The following is a 17175-nucleotide window of genomic DNA, read 5'->3' on the forward strand; positions in this document are numbered from 1 at the left end:
AATTAGATGGTGTGTTTGCAGTAGAAGCTTCTAATACCCAAGTATAGGCCCTTAGTAAACTTACAACCTTCTTACAGAACAGCTGCATAAGTTGCTTTTCACACTAAGCTGCAAGAAATATTTTGCTTAAAAGCAGAAATGGAGTGTTCTGGCTAATCCGAGATAAAGTATATCTGCAGGGTAGGCCGAGCACAGGACAAAACAATTGTGACATCTTAACCTCCAGCATAGGATGGAACAAACATGATAACCTTAATCTCTAGAACAAATGCAATAACCTTACAAAATATTGCCCTCCTACCTCCAGAAAAAATACAAGATATCCTTAACAACAACAGGTTGTTAATAGACCTAATATGGAAATATTCCTTAGTAGCTGTGTCAAGAAGATTGTGAGCCTGGGATGCTGAACCAGGGAGTAACTAGGAGAGATGATAATGTGCTCTGGGAGAAGGGCTATATAATGGGATGCATTTCACTGGCAAGGCACATGTTAACGTAATAATAATATAAGTTACACTGTTCTATTTTCATAACCCTACTACGTTGTTGTTGAGACTCTCTATCTGCTTTTAAGTATTACAGCACCATTTCCCAAAATGATTTTTAAAATGCGTATTCAAAACATTTGGACCCTTTAAAAATCCTAATCACCATTTAAAAAAAAAAAAGAAAACAAAACAACAAAACCTTTCTTTTTTAAATAAAACTCTCTCCAAAATGGGTTCTGGAACTGCTAGCTGCCCTGCCATCCTCCTCTCACCCCCATCCTGCCCTCGCCCTCCTGCTGCTTCTATGGGTGTGTGGGACCTGTATGGGCACAGTGGATGAACCCCACTGCCCGGCCCCATGCTCCTCCCACACCGTCCTCGTGAGGGTAACCCCAGCTCAGCCCTTCGCTGCCATCACCCCTTGTGGAGACATGAGTGGGGTGAATCTACGTTTGTTCTTGTAACCTATAGAGCTTTGGATATAAGGAAAAAATCTTTCACAGTGAGGGTAGTAAGGCTCTGGAACAGGTTGTCCAGAGATGTGGTTGACGCCCTGTCCCTGCAGACTTTCAAGGCAAGGCTGGATCAGGCCCTGGGCAACCTGATGTAGCTGTGGTGGCCCTGTTCACTGCAGGGGACTTGGACAAGATGGCCCTCAGAGGTACCTTCCAACTCTAAGGGTTCTATGATTCTCCTGAGCTACCCAAAATTGGGCCATTGGAAATTGGATTCTGTACCCTCAGCTTTTCAGAAAGGCAAGCTGAGAAACAGGGACTCCAAATCTTACCCTCTGAAGCGCCATTTTGAAAGTGAGGGTAGGTCCAAACCTGTTGGAAGCTATGAACCAGAGGAGCCCCCAGATCATATTATTTTTGGAAAGGGCCAATGGAAATCAGCGGATCACAGTTCTCCATGCTTGTGTCTGGCCAGCCAAAGCTGACAGAGATGTTGAAGCCCACGTATGACAAACAGCTGCTGGGTATTTGCACTGGCTGAAAGCTCAAGCAGTGATGCAGCACCTGCTCAGTGACTGAAGTGTCTGATCCGCGCTGTGCCGGCAGCAAGACCTTGCAACAAAAGTGATGTGACAAATCTGAGGAGTTTTACAGTACTAATGCTTGTTATTGCTTCTCACAAAATGTTACCAAGCTTACAATAATCTTTACACTTTCAGCAAAAATGTGAACAGTATATTTGAATATATTAAAAAGAATTAAAAAAACATTTCACAAAAACATTTGTTGCCATATGAAAGTCTTTCAGCAATAAATGCCCACACCAGTATTTAAACATTGTTAAAAGTATAATGATTTGTACTAATAAATTATGCAACAAGAGAGGTAAACAAAATAAAATTACAGTATAGCTCTCAGTGTTCCTCCACCGAGCTCACGCAGCTCTGGGAAGCTCAGTTTTAGATGACTAATTAAGAAACTGATATTTTCAGAGCAACAAAAATAAAAGCTTTTATTTGTTCATTTGAATATAAAACAGGCGTTATCACAGATGTACAAAGCGTACTGGTGGTTTAACATACAAGAAGGTTGCTGTCCTTTGCACATAAAAATTTTTGTTTGAAACTGTGATTGGCTGAGTTACATGAATTTCTCTAACCAGTCACCACACTCTATGAAATAACGCTGCTAACATTCAACTGATAAAAGGGACAGTCTTCCCTTGGGTAAAGTGTCAAGCAGGATTAAATATATATAATAAACAAGCACCATGAGGAATCTGCTCCTGTTTGATTAGTTTTGTGTTTCAATGTTCATTGTGTACCCTCTGTTTTGTGCATGTGCATCAAGTTGATTACATGGTTTTGTCTGACTTCAAAAGCACAAGGTCACAAGACAAACATTTTATACATTCTCATGAATGGTTTATCTACAGTACAATTTCTAATACAGAACAATCCTTCTTTATTGCTCAGTCTGATGGTGCTTAAATGTTTCCTGCCTTTTGCTTGCACAACAAAACCAGAAACTCGGTTTCTCATTTCTCTATACTCAGAATTTAACAACCACAGATGACAGGTTGCAGAAGAGAGCTGTTATTAACTGCGCTTCACAACTGCATTGCAGTTCTTTTTTTTTTCCTCTACTAATGCAAAGTTGACTTTGTGAGGGTTAAAGTGATGCCTTAAATGACAGCTAAATTTGTTTTGCAGTACTGAGATCAGCGGTAGCAGGACTTCACAAGTTAGTTTGCACACTGCAATTATGTTTGTAGTCAATCGACATCTCGTCTGAAACCTTATGGCGACTTGCCATTAGGAACAGACTTTATTCTTTTTAAAGGGAGCAGAAAATGAATTTGGCAAAATAGAGGATGGGTCTTCAGAGCATGAATAGGGCTATTCACAGGACAGTGGTGTCTGAATAGATGGTTTGAAATAAAACAAGTCTGACGTGGTAAGATGCTCTGTACTGTACATGCAGACCGAAACGTCCCTACCTTTTAACGAGATTTCAAACACTCAGCATTGAGACTCAGAAGCCAAACAAAACTATTGCTAGCAGGGGTCCATCTCCTGTCCAGCATTCTGCAAAGGCAGACCAAATACGTATGCCCCTCGGATGTGATATAAACGTGGTTACATTTGCCCTGCAACAATCTTAGTCATGCATATCCGGTAATGAGAGCCAGCACACGGACGTCATTTTGGACAATGAGAAAAGCACTCTTGGACTGCAGCTGATAAATCCCACTCTCGATCACAAACAGGTCAATTCAGGTACAACCACATGAAGGAACGGGAAAGTTTTTAAAAAAGGGTTGTGGAGTGCAGGGAAGACAACAGAACTGGGAAATCAAACCTCTCCTTTATCCAAAGGTAGTAAAATGAAGGCAGCTGTGATGCATGTTTTCCTACTCTTCGCCCACTGATGGATGACCTCAGGTCAGAGACCCCGGGACTCCGCTCTTTAAACAGGCAGTTCGGTTCCTCTGACGTTTTAATTGGCTTAGGGACTAGTTAGCAGATGCACGATTCGTGTTGGCTTGGCTGTAGTGACTGTACGCTCCTCTCCGTTAGTAATAAATTAAAGACCATTGAAACAATCATTGTATGTAAATGTAAACTGGATGCCTTGGCCACCGAGCTGTGTGTCCTAGCTGAGAGGCAAACTGATAACTCTGTGCAAATAACCCCAAAACGTTTCATTATAGCAATAAAAACACCAACTAAAACAATGAAAAAATTGTGCAACAAAGTTCTGCAGCTAGACAACAGTGCTACTCCTCAACCTGCCTTTTCTAAGTCTAACAAGTGTATGCACATGCCAGCACGAATATTTATTGTTGCCTCCATGGCAAAGAAAAAAAAAATTCTTGTAGTGCATTTTTAGTTTTAAATTCATTCACTGCCTCAAAGGCAGCAATAATTCCACTTGCTGGTATCTAGAGGATTCTTTTAGACAGGGATACTCTAGCAATCCAGGATTGCTTTGTTCAAAAAATTTGTGAGTAACATTTGATTATCTACAGTGGGAGACACCATGCAAGTGACAAGTACTGCATTTTAAACTTTAAAATCTTTTTGTCATTAGTGAATTTATATTTCATATATATATATTTGATGTGATACTATCCACTCAAGATAATACAACACTTTGTTTTTATATTAGCAAACATTTCAAGAGTTTAATATTCTTGAATGTTTTTTCTCTTTTATACTTCTAAAGAGATCAAAATAAATTAAACGTTTTGTACATAATTACAGAAGAAGTAGTTAACTTATTTTATCTTTTTCGTTTAGTACAAAGATATTTGCAAGTTCGTCGCCGAAATACACCTTATTTATAAATTTCTTCCATTCTAACGCTAACAGCCAAGGCTCTTTGGCCTTTGTGCTTTCGGCATCTCTGCCAGAAAGCTGCTAGATTTCTAATGGAAAGGTGCTGCTTTGGGTATTCTCCTCGTACCACTACATAGTTTCCTAAGATGTGGGACCTAAAATGGCTTAAGTTAGCAACAGGTCTGTGTTCATCAGCTTTTTATGACACACTAAAACAAATGAAGAAAACGACTCTTTGTATTAGTCTGCAAATTGGTTTAAAAGAATCCATTTGGAGGGCAGAATGAAAAAAAAAAAATCTACTTCAGCTTACTTAATGTCAAATACAAAGCCACATTTACTCAGAAAGCAGTATCGTCCAATAAGCAAAAAAAAAAAAAAAAAAAAAAAAGAGTTTTCAATGGGCTTTTCCACCAAACCGAAGGGCCTTACCCCAGAGTCCTTCTTTTCTAAAATTTAGTGGTAAAGAAAAAATTTCACATTTCATTTCCTGCCAATCGTGACTGCTTTGAAAAGTCATAATAGAAACAGTTTCATTCCGATGAGTGTCAGCATCTTATCTGCACTTTTTTTTTTTAGTGGACACCAAAAAATTTTATACATCTATAGTAAAGTCCATGGAAGCTTTAAGGTACAAGACTACATGTTGTAGGCCACATAGATGGGATCTAGCTGGTCTGCCAAAAATCCATCTCGTAGGTGCATACGTTGTTTCTCTCCACGGGAGTTGATAGGAATTACACCAATGTCCACCACCACCACCACCCCTACAATCAGGTAGTGCTCCTCCAGGACCACGTTGGTGACCAAAGGAACCAGGTCCAAAGCTTCTTGCTCCGATCCATCCAGCTCAACTACAACGACCAATAAATTTGTCCAGGTAAACACCGCACTGGAATCAAAGAAAAAGAAGTATTAGTTTTTGGTTTTTTTTTTTTTCGTTTTTTTTTTTTCCCACCTTATTTACTGCTTGTTTTAACTGCGATGTCTCCTCCTGCGTGCTTAGGCCTAAGCACAGAACCTAAGTGATAAGAGAGAAGGTGTTTACAGGCAGGGCAGAAAACCAGCCCGATGAGCTTTCTCTTTGACATCACTGCAACATTAAGATGTGGGCTACTTGGCAGAATCTTGAGTCTTATCCTTGCCTGCTGTGTATGAGGACAGCAGGAAGTAGCACAGCTCCTTCTGAAGCCAGCAAGCTGTCGCTCATGAAGGCAGGCAGTGTGTGGGTGGAAGTTTTTATCGGGTTTTTCTGAAGAGCAGCCCAGAGGAGCAAAGGAGGTTAAAAGAGAAGACAGGGATACAAGGCCGTAAGGGAAACAGCTCCGCCTAGAAGATAAACTTTGCCTAAGAAGGGGCTTTTGCTGGGTGCTGTGCCAGCATGGGACGTGCCTTCTGCACTGGGCTGGCAGTCTGCCAGGCCGGTCACAGCTCAGTACAGAAGAGCTCAGATTCTTCTGGATCAATTGGTTTATGCAGAAACCATCTGCTTTATATCAGTCATGTTTTATTTCTGGTGGGTTTAAAGGGACAGGAGTTTTTACATCCCTTATCAACAGGTGAGATGATGAAAGAAATATCATTATCATCAATGTCTCTTCTTTACTGAAAGAACTTTGTATGACCCCAGTATTTTGGCTGGTAAAACAGGTACATTCTGTTTTCTGCTACTGGGCATCTTTCCTTTGTCCTTCCACCATGGTGGCTGGGAGGGTACACAAGTCTGGTGTGTTCTTCCCTCTGTCCCTTTTCCCTTTTCTCAAATTTCTCCAAAGCACCTGAAGTCTTACAGGAGGTCAGCAGAACTGAGGATCCACAAAGAGCAGTCTCGTTCAGGCACATGTTTAAGATATCAACAGTGGTTATTTCTTGCTCTACCTTTTTCTGTAGCAAAAATAATTATAATTTACACTTTAAGTCATATAACAAATTCTGTTCTCTACCCTCCTTTATTTTAAAAAATCAGAGGATAATTTTCCAGAACTGTCTTGAGTATAAGTACCTGAAAGTAAGAATACATTATGTATCTAAGGTAAATTCAAGAGAGCTACTTATGCTAAGGTCAATCCTTGATTGAAGTCAGTCTGAAGAAGTACACTGTTCTGGTCTATTAAAATTCTGAATATCCTTGTATGCTGGAAACACATCTTACTTTGCCCAAAAGTTAGCTATGAAAATGTGTTCTAAGTTGATGCTTAGAAGAATAGATTTTGGGTTTAAAATACTTATTATTAAAAATACATATTTCACTTTCAGATCGTGCTAAAGTACAGTTTGATTGAATTTTTATGTACCTATGTGCTTATTGATCTGGAAAACTAATGGGCATTCAAAGTAAGGTTGTTTTTTGACTCAGTGCTGCTATTAAATGAATTATAATTTGTAAATATGCTTTCACACAAGCTCTAGTAAGCTACACAACCATCTGAGTTAATATTACATATGTTTTAACAAAAAAAGCTTGGGAGGTTTAATTAAAATATTAGAAAGCAGTTGAAACCATGCTCTAAGCCAACTGTTACTTGTTACTTGGGAAAGCAATTAATGGAAAGATTCAGCAGCAGGTCCCTAAAGCAGAGTTCTGGAGAAGTCGGTTTGTCTAGAGTTCAAAAGACTGATTCCAAAAAACTTCATGAAGCTATGACTCTGCTTTTAATTCCAAGTATCACTAACACTCCTAAGAAGGTATCAATTTAAAACTTATTTCATTTGTCATGATTCCAACTCAGTGGTGACCGCTGTAGATACAAAGAAATATTGTCAAATATGTTTCCATCAGCTGAGATGGATTTACACTGCTTGGTGCAGTTATACAGCACAATAGAAAAAGACTGTGTGCTTGTTATACACTGAGGCAGAGGAAATCTGAAGGCTTAGATTGTGTTATTAAAATCTCTCAAAAAAAAAGAATAATGTTACATGATCTTTAAATCAGATCTTCAATAACAGAAGCTGCACAGCAAGATCATGTGTCAGTCAAGAAGTCCGTGCTTTCTTCACTAGTGTTACACGTTACGGAAGGAGAACATTTCTTTGAAGCTGGGGCTATTTTTATCATTTGTTGACTGGGCCTGCCCAGTACCTTTTGTTTGCAATGGTATCAACGCAGTTCAGTTCTTAATGGGTCATTGTAACTGAAACAACAGTGGTCTCTAACAAAACCAAATGCTCATGTCCCAACCCAAACAAAAGCATACATACAAAGGAAGATTGGATATTATTTTATCAAGGGGTGCTCCCCAAAGACAAGAGGAGGACCTCAAGGAGAAGCTGAAAGAAAAGGTGAATGAGAAAAGTCAAGGTCAGGGCAATGACTATGAAAGAAAACTCCATACTGGCAACTTCTCTCTTCGAACATCTGTTTTCTGAAGGACCACTTCAGAAAAACATCCAGTTCACCACCAATTTCTCCTCTTTGAGGAAAAAAAAACCTAACAACTATCAGAGTTTGCCTTCGAGCAGAGGGTATTAATAGCATCACATAATGCTTTCTGAAATTTTGCTTGTGGACTAAGAATTATTTGCATGTACTTTTACCTTCTTGAAGAAATCTAACAGCCTTTCTTTGATTTTCACAGCCTACACCAACCCTTCCTAAGCTGTCCCTATACCACTCAAGATTTCCACAGTAATATAAGGGAAGGATGGAAAGGGATTTACAAAGAGCTTTCAGTGGTTTTGAAAAAAGGAATATAACTTAAGCCTTTTTTGCCACTGAAATCAGTGATGATCACTTCTGCAGTAGATATGGCTGCTGCTTTCACTGTCCCAGGAGGACACACATTTCTGACAGTAGGTACACCTGAACACACAGATTTCGAACCTGTGGCCATCTATAATAGAGTTTCCCTGAATAGTTTTCCATCCACTGTTGATAAGAATGCAACACATCTGAAAGGAGCATTTCATGACATCCCTTGTGGTTTGTACTGGTCTCTACGAGGACCCAGAATCCTCTAACTTGTCAGGGCCAGCACAGCAAGGTGACGATTATGTTGCAGGGAGACTGCTACCAGGTAAAACCCCAGATCAACTAAGCAATTAACTGCTTTCATTATAACAGATGTTTGAGAAAAAGGCGAGCAATTGTCACTGAAAAAACTAGTATGGTTGCTATGCTTCCTTACTGCTTCAGGCCACACTCCATAGCCAAGACTGGAAAGAAATATGGAGAGTCACATCCTGTGCTAGCTGACTTGCTCTAACTGTTGAGATTGTTGATTTGGTTGAAAGAAGAAGGGCTGAGATGAGGTTAGATCAAACCGAAACAACTACCTGATTCAGGCTTCTGATGCAAAAATAATGAAAAGCAATTTGGCCTCAAGTCAGCTTCATGAAATCATTACCTGCTGTGTGCATTTGATGATGTGATACATTGATTAAGACAACACCGTTATTAACTCATTGATTTACTGCTTCAATTTCCATTGTGACCTTGATTTGATCACTGCTTGATTTATTAATGACCAATTCAAAAGTAACAGTGCGTTCACTAATAACGTTTATTAGTGTGTTCATTTATTCTAAGTGTCTGCTTGCTTACTCCTTCTAATAAGAGCACTTGTAAAGCTTGAGTTCATACCAACCTTTTTTTTTGGTTAGAGCAGGATACATCCACTGGCCTACCTGAGAGCTTCTCTCAAACTGAAAGCTTAATCTTTCACTCATATTTCAAAGCGCACACAAAAAAAAGAAATGTATTGAATGATCTTAACTGAAAACAATCCTTCCTGATTAAATTTGTTCATGAAAAGTTTCATCCTAAAGGCATATTTATCACTGGGTAATAAATCCTGTGACTATCCCAACAGATCGTTTCCTGGATCAATTGCAATATCCAAGCAAAACCCCAGATAATATAGATATTCCAGCTTTATATAAGAGCCATAGCATTATATAACCCTTACCATTCAGTGATGCTCTTGTGTGCTCTAATTACAGAGGTCTCAATATCGATTGGATGATATCTCATCCCTCGTAACTCCATGGCTTCATCTAATGCACCCACAACATAAAGTGCATCATGGCGTTCTGGTTGTAAGGGAAAAAAAAATTAATGACTGTTCTCCAGAGCATCAAATTACAAAAACAATCACATTAATAAACAAGGAAAATACATATAACAGAAATTATCCTTGAATTTCTGATCCCTCTAACTGATTTTCAAACTAATAAGCATTCTTCATCACTGAAATGTAGCAGAAAGCAGAAGAAAGGAATGCAGAACCACTATTCACATTTGAAGAAGAGAAAGATATAAGTCTTTACCCAAATACAGTGGGACAAGTTCCTTTTGTCCTTAAGGTGGATGTAACAAAAAAAAATTATTCTTTTCTTCAAGGCAAAATTCTAAGCAGACAACAGACTCCCTGTTTTTCTCCCTTTGTTTTCAAAGATTTGACCGTAATAGTATAGAATATGGTTGTTCCAGCGGCCTTGAGAAGGTCAGTACTGATGCTTTATGTTGTACTACAGAAGTTTTCATCAATTAGAAGTATGTGCAGCATGTTAGATAGCAAATATCTCATTAAGACAAAAGACAAGTTCTGAGGAGTAATCCTCTTGTAATATGAATTTTTATTGACTAAAGAAATAAATGAGGCTGAAATGAGGCTCTTTAAAAGATATCAGGCTGATGATAAATGCTTGCACATCATCCTTAAAGGAAATTATGTTTGCTAATAGACTTAAAAGCAGATAACTGGTTCTTTTTGTATTAACTCAGAGAGTTGCATGGTGGTAATCACAAATCATAGAATCATAGAATGGCTTGGGTTGAAAGGGATTTTAAAGATCATCCAGTCCCATCACGGGTCTGTTGCCACCCATAAGATCAGGCTGCCCAGGGTCCCATCCAGACCGGTCTTGAATTACCTCCAAGGATGAAGCATTCACAATTTCTCTGGGCAACCTGTTCTACTGCCTCACTGCTGAGCAAAGAATTTCTTCCTAATATCTAACCTAAATTTTCCCTTTTTTAGTTTAAAGCCATTCTCCCTTCTCCTGTCATTATCAAACTGTGTAATCTTGCTCTTTGTTTTATTTTTGGATTGTCTTAACATGTTTGTTTTTTTTTTTGCAGTTCCAGTAGCTTCACTGACAGAACCAGCCAGATAATACAGGCCAGGAGACACAGCCAACATAATCTAAATTATATGCACAGACTAATGGCAGATAAGGAGAAACCTCTTACCTCCATTTGCATCTGTAAGCTCTGTTCTTCGCAGGAACCCCAGATAGCCAGTCCGAGCCCAAATAGTTTGTGTGTCTCCAAAGCTGAGTCTTGAATTAAAATGATCTGATTGCAAAGATTCATCTCCATATATGGTAAAGTACCCACTGGCATTGTGAGTGCTGTGAACCCATATCTAAGTTAAAAGCAATTATACTGGTATTAATTAATGCAGCTTTCCAGAATGAAGCATTATTGAAAATATTGCAAATATTTTCAGTCATAGCTAGATAATACATATAACACGAAATAATGCCTTTTAACACTGTTCCTGACCCACTTGTATGCACAGTCAAGACCCAAATCTGATCACATTGAAGTCAAAGCGCAGAGTTAAGCTGTGCTAGTCCATGGGAATGCAGGAGTCATGTTGTGGGGACTCTCTCCCTGCAGCTTTTCAGCCCCAGGTCAGCCTCAGACCTGCACAGACCCCTGCAATTTTCATTGCTCTGAGCTCTGCTTGGGTTATGGCTATTCTCAGATGCTGTTGTAGACATACTGCTCTTCCATAATCCCCCTGAGCCTGGTTCAGTGTATTTGATCCAGCTGGACATTGTCAGTGAACACAAAACAGACAGATACATCCCACAGCACCAGTGTAGTGGGAAAGGTTACAACATTTGAAATGGAGTTTGCATTATTTTAAAGGAAGAGGCCAGGGACCTTCATATGTGGAGGATTCATTTCAGCTAACTCAAGACATCATGGAAATAGTCACAATTTCATAGTGATGAAATCTTAAAAATGAATCTCACGAATCAGATTGCAATCTTAATTATGACTATGCAAATCCCTCGTTTTGTTAATTAGATCTTTTAATTGCTCTTTGAAAATAACATTTTAAGTTTTTTCTCTCTCAAGAAACTTAAAAATAAATTGGAAAAACACATAGCCTTGCTCAACTCAGCTAATGAGAGTACTTTGGTGCACTGAAGCACAATGACTATAAAGAGGATAACACTGAAACCCCTCTAGCTGAAATTAGACTAATCAATACACTTTTTTTTTTTCATTAAAGTTTTCATTGGAATTACTCAAGCATCAAGTAGAAAATGTAGTCAGAGAAAGCAGATTGTTTTCAAATTATTTAATAGACTTGAGCTATTATTAGCATTTATCAAGTACACCAATAAAATTTTTAATAAAGATACAAATATCACACTACACACTTCATACACAATCAAGGTCTGCATCACTTAAGTTTTTTTAACCTAGCATTTAATAAGATGCATGATAGAAAACCACTGTCAAATATTTTGATAACTTTATCCCTGAGATTCAGTTCCAAGTATGCAAAGGTGAAGTTTTCATGACTCACCTCACCAAGATGAGAATCTCCTAACGGTCCCTTAGTTTCTGGATTAGCAATAATGATACGTACTCCAGGCAGGATCTATTGAAAGAACACATGAAGCAATGAGAAAGTAGGTACTTACACAATCATAAGCTGAATATTCTTCCCCCAAAATACCTTCACAATAAATCTTATTCTTAAAAGCTGAAGTAGACATACTGAACAAAAAATTGAAATAGTCAATTGATGTAATAAATCTAGATATCTGGGAAATGCTAAAAAGAAAACCTCTTATCTTTGTGAAAGCTGCTCCATCACTAAAAACTTGCCAAAAGTCAAATATTGATCTACAAAATGAGTAGCAAAAAAAAAAAAAAAAAAATGCTCCCCAAATCCTACCAAACAGCCCCAAGTCTCTTTGGCAGTACATACCAGAATGGAAAAAACCCACCCTATTCACATGAAAGCTTTGTCTGAAGCAAAGAGGAAGCCCTATAGGCAGCACATAGTCTCTTAAGAACGAGACCCTTGATAGTGACTCCATGTAACAGGCATTCAAACACTGCAGAGGTGGACAGATGCTAAAACCTAAAATAGCACAGGGAGCATCCTCTGAAACGAACGTTTGCAAAGATATAATTAGACTGCTTTAGACGAGCACAGAGTGCCAGGGGCAGTCTGTGAGCAGGGGCTGCCTCAGTGGCTGAGCGTAGCAGCTCCGTCCCCTCTGTCTCGCATAGGCAGGGCACACTTGGCAGCACACCTCAGTCACTGGTATGTAGCCAGGCTGTGTGTCCTACACAGAGCTGAGCATGGCACCAGTGTCTGCATGTGCTGCTGCTGGGCCCCCTGGCCTGCCCCCACTGGGGTGCTGCACCCCTCTAGCGATGGACAGAGGCCTACAAGTAAAACGTCAACACTGAGACTTCGCTAAAGGCACACGTGTGGCACATCTGTAGGATGAGATGCAGCTTCTGAGTAATGAATCAGGCCCTGCCGCTGGACTCCAGCAGCAAAGAAAGGCCTGTGGCCTGCACAGCTGATAAAGTCTTATGGAGCGCTGCATTCGCTTGAAAAAATGAACAGATATGGAAATGCACTGAAAACATTTACTATAAAGCAGATGTTTAAATCTTCTCTCAGTACTTACTTTTCCTGACTCCATGAGGGGCAGACTATGCGGAGATCCTCTTTCTACTAAACGAACTCTGTAAAATACATGTGAAAATAATACATAGTAGATGGTTGCGTTTATTTGCTTTCCATTGACATTTATTTCTAAAGGGAATGGCTGATGGTCACAGAGATTAATGCTATTTCTGGAACAGATGAAGCTTATATCCTCTAAAACATCCTGAGGCCCAACATTTAATTTTTGGCAAAACTTACAGCTTGGAAAGTAATGAAAAAAAGATGGCTACAAACATTTTCTTAAACACTACATTCTTCAAATGTAATTGGTGCCTTTTATTTATTTTGATAGACTTTTGTAAATGGAATTCCAAGCACAAAATTATTTCCAACAAAAGGGATCTAAAGCATTGATTTTCCACAAGAACATCATAAATGTCAGGGCACAGAAACAAAAGCATGTGAGCTGAGTGAGCAACCACATTCCATGAGTGGGTTATGGTTGAAATCAAAATCATCCCTCAAGAGCCCATAACCACAGCTCGGACTGAAATCTGCCTTAGTAATCTTTTGATTATTTTCGATGGACAATGTTTGATAAACATTTTAGTAACAACAACAACAAAAAAACATTAAATGAAAAATGCTATTACTGTTGAGGTCAGACCCTTACTGACTGTGACACTCCGGTCTGCTCTCTTCCTTTCTTAGATAACTTATTTTCCCACTGAAGGAACAGCTATGGCAGCTCTCCTGGAGAAGCATGATGGTCTGGAAGAAGATTGCTCATCTAACATTAGAAAGAGACTGTGAAGTCCTAAAATGGTTGATCAGCTTAGCCAGGAGACGGGGAAGAGATTTCTGGTAACAAATGGGCATTTCTGTATCCCAAGTGAGATACCTTAAAAGTCATAGCAGAACCACGAAAAACTTCCCACTCTTCCAAATTTTCATAACCCACAAAGCTGATCTAAATCTGTTCTTCCACCAAGCAAGCAGTTCTTACCCTTCTCCTTCCAATAAATGCCCCATTATAAAGAAAAAATCCCTGAGATATATAAAAAAATAATCTCATAAAAGAAATGTTGATACAAGAGAAGGCACTGAAAGGCATAACGAGGTGTGTGGAGAACTGGATCCAGTTAAATTGATCACAAAACTGCTGTCAGTTAAGAGCTGTCGTGAGAGATCTTTTCTGGGCTGTTCTGACACCTTTTCATATGTGAAGCACCGCAGAGCTCAGTCTGGGGAGGGAGGGATGAGACACAGAGAGAAAGGTCCCTTGGGGAAGAACAAAGCTTTGGCAATTTCAAGACCCTATACATGAAAGAAGATGGAAAAAGATTTTCCCTTCTTTTTCTACTATTTCTTTGCTCTAGAAGTTATCCATAAAAGCTGGGACTGTCAAGGTCAAGGCAGAAACAGTGAATAGAGATTCATCTGCAGTGCTGGGGAGTCTCTCAGCCTTGATGGATGGGGCAGGACTGAGCCCTGAGGCACAGCACAGCAGTGTGAACAGCTTCTCACACTAACAGCAAGAAATACATCCCAAGTTCCCAGCAATTTCAGAGCTCTTTTCCAATTTTACTTTATTGCCCTCTTACACCTATGGAGTGTTACAGGCATGCTCGTGCATATGTACTCATGTTGCCTGTGACACCTGAAAAGCAGCAGGGCCCCCACCAGCACCACAACAAAAGCACGGAAGCTGCAGTATCCAGCTGTCCCACCAGAGATATAGATGTGGGGCAGCAGAACCTCAGGAGCTTCACTGTAAGGTGTACATGTATGACTAAAGTCATGCTGCCCCATAACAGTCATGTCTCCATATGCCCCTCCTGAACTGCTCCAACAAGTCAAAACAGACGTATTTAGGAGTATGCAGCAAATGGTTTAAAAATAACTCTGTGCACATCGAGAAAAAAAAAAACAAATGTTGCAAGAAGCAGTTGTTAATTAATGCCTCTATCTCTGCCTTCTTATATATAACTCTGTTCTGTAAAATCTGTATAAGTTTAGAAATAGAAAATGCCTTTAAGTGAGCTCTTAGCTGACATCTCTGATTTTCGATGCACGCTTGCAGACAGGTAGCTGCTCTCAGGAGAACTGGTCATCATCTCACACCCATGGGATCTCCTCTAGCAGTGACTTGTTCAATTATTTACATTTGTCAAGTAGGTTTGATTTTTAAAAATAGACTATTTAAAAAAAACTCCAGCCATGTATAGAGGTGAGAAAGATGGTGTGACAAAAGGCAGCAAATACCTTATTTGAGTTTGAGATTGGTATAAAAACAATTCAATTTTAATACAAAATCACTCTGGGGCAGGAAAAGTATATGCCAGAACTGCTCATTTCTGTGAAGATTCCACTGCTCTTCGCTCCCTTTCTGCTTTAAAACATGCCTCAGCAATGCTGCTGAATGCCTAGTGGGAACTGCACATAGTAAAGCTCAGAAATCATATAAAATAAAGCTATATATTAAATAGTCACTGAAGTGACTACTAGAAATGAATTAACATCCATAATTCTGACCAGCTCCTTCTCCCGTCCTTTCAGCAGCTGTGCCTCCCGCCCTGCTGTTAGTACTAGCACATTCTTCTAGCTCCCTTCTCCGTTTATTTCCTTTAATCTCCTCTGAATTTTAGCACATGAAGATCCAGAAGGCGCAATTTCTCAGTTTCCCATTCTGTTAAAACTCCCCCACAACGTGCTTTCCTCCTCACATCCCTACAGAAATATCACAGCAATGCACTAAACATAGCAACTCTACATTTAGGGGAGGCTTTCTGCTCAGACCCTGTTAGCGCTCAGAAACTAAGATTCCTTGTTAAAACCTTTTGGCTAAGCTCACAACACATGTGAGAGCATGCCATTAAACCTCTAACATCTCTGAAATAATAAGATATTTTGCCACAGAGAGATTAAAAAAAAAAAATAGAAGTGCAACATTAGATTCTGATGTTACCATCTCCTATGTGCATACTTAATTTTAAGTGCATAATAGTCTTACTAACTCTACAGGGACTAGTACTGCGAATAAATTATGGACATTATGCAATAACTTTTAAATGAGTTTTACTCTGTCTCATCATAAAATAATTCAATTGTTCCCACTGCTCCCCCAAGAGATTTCCATTTTTTCGCTGACAGGCAGCAGACATGGCTGAGACCTCGTGCACCTTCCATTCCTTACAGCCCCAGGTGTGGGCTGGCAACAGCGGGCAGAGCCCAGGGAGCATCACACCTGTGATAAATGCTGAGAAATTCCACCCCTGAGTCACACTGCTGATGCTGGCCAGGGGACTCATAGCTCCTTCTGACTGTGTTTCTCTAAGTAGGAATTTCACAAATAATCACAACGTGCTGCCAGGCATCAGAGCTGCAGGAAGGGCAAGTCACGTTTCTATGCAGCACTCCACTATTCCTTCGTTGGGGGGCAAAAAAGGTCTCCTACAGAGTGAGCATAGAGCCCTCCTGCTGCCTTCTGTTGCCTTCAAGTCATGCTGGGAAGGGCAGAGGAGAGTATGGCAGCAGTGCCAGGCTGGGCAAAGAGCCTGGAAATCAAGTGGGTGGGATCAAAGTGTTGCCCTTGGGTGTGAAAGCTATATTTGCACCTTCTGGTGGTTTGCAGCCAAACTGAGAGGGAAAACAGAAATGAGTGACCAAATGCAGGAAAACATGGAGCTTCTCTCCCTCCAAAACATCTCACTGGGGAGGAGAAGCAGAAGATGCTTAAGAATCTCTGTACTGTTACAAAGCTATTAGCAATGATAATGTGCAAGGAACCTGCAGTATTTATACAGCAGGGCATGGGAGAATATGATTCTTAACATTTTCTTCTTTGGCTCCAAAGAATCAGTCTTTTTTTCTTAAGAAAAGATTTTGAACTGGTGCTCTGCAGTTGAGAAAGCTGCTTACATTTCAAAGCCTGCCTAATGGGATTTAATTGAAAATGTAGTCAAAACAACAGTAAGGGCTTAAGTTATTTTTCTCATTACTATTTAATACATTGGATGGATGAATTTTATCTCCTTCAAATCAAACTGTTATGACAGAAAAGCAGGACTGAAGTTTGATTTCAGAATGAAAGCTGGCAATCTACAGCCAACTGGCATTGTACTGAGTAGTGAAGGGGATAGTGAAATACAGGAACAATGCCTTTCTGCCCAACTGTTCACATGAAGTTGCAGATTATGTTGACGTTCCTTCTTCTGTCTGGTGACAAAAA

At 39.6% G+C, this 17175-nt stretch overlaps 1 protein-coding gene across 5 annotated transcripts in view; it reads right to left on the reverse strand.

Moving 5' to 3' along the window:
- Positions 1–1931: 1931 nt before the first annotated feature.
- The window catches only part of DIP2C (DIP2 acetate--CoA ligase C (putative)), a 290423-nt gene continuing 275179 nt past the window's right edge, over positions 1932–17175 (reverse strand). For all 5 annotated transcript variants that reach the window (XM_085227048.1, XM_085227047.1, XM_085227045.1 and 2 more), the window contains 5 exons: positions 12964–13021; positions 11838–11912; positions 10481–10655; positions 9195–9318; positions 1932–5179 (listed from right to left, as the gene is read on the reverse strand). In XM_085227048.1, the coding sequence (XP_085083174.1) occupies positions 4927–5179; positions 9195–9318; positions 10481–10655; positions 11838–11912; positions 12964–13021 (685 nt within the window). In that variant the 3' untranslated portion in view covers positions 1932–4926. The remainder of the gene's footprint in view (positions 5180–9194; positions 9319–10480; positions 10656–11837; positions 11913–12963; positions 13022–17175) is intronic.

Source organism: Meleagris gallopavo, chromosome 6 (genome assembly GCF_905368555.1).
Source record: "Meleagris gallopavo chromosome 6, MGAL_WU_HG_1.1, whole genome shotgun sequence".
Taxonomy (NCBI): Eukaryota; Metazoa; Chordata; class Aves; order Galliformes; family Phasianidae; genus Meleagris; species Meleagris gallopavo.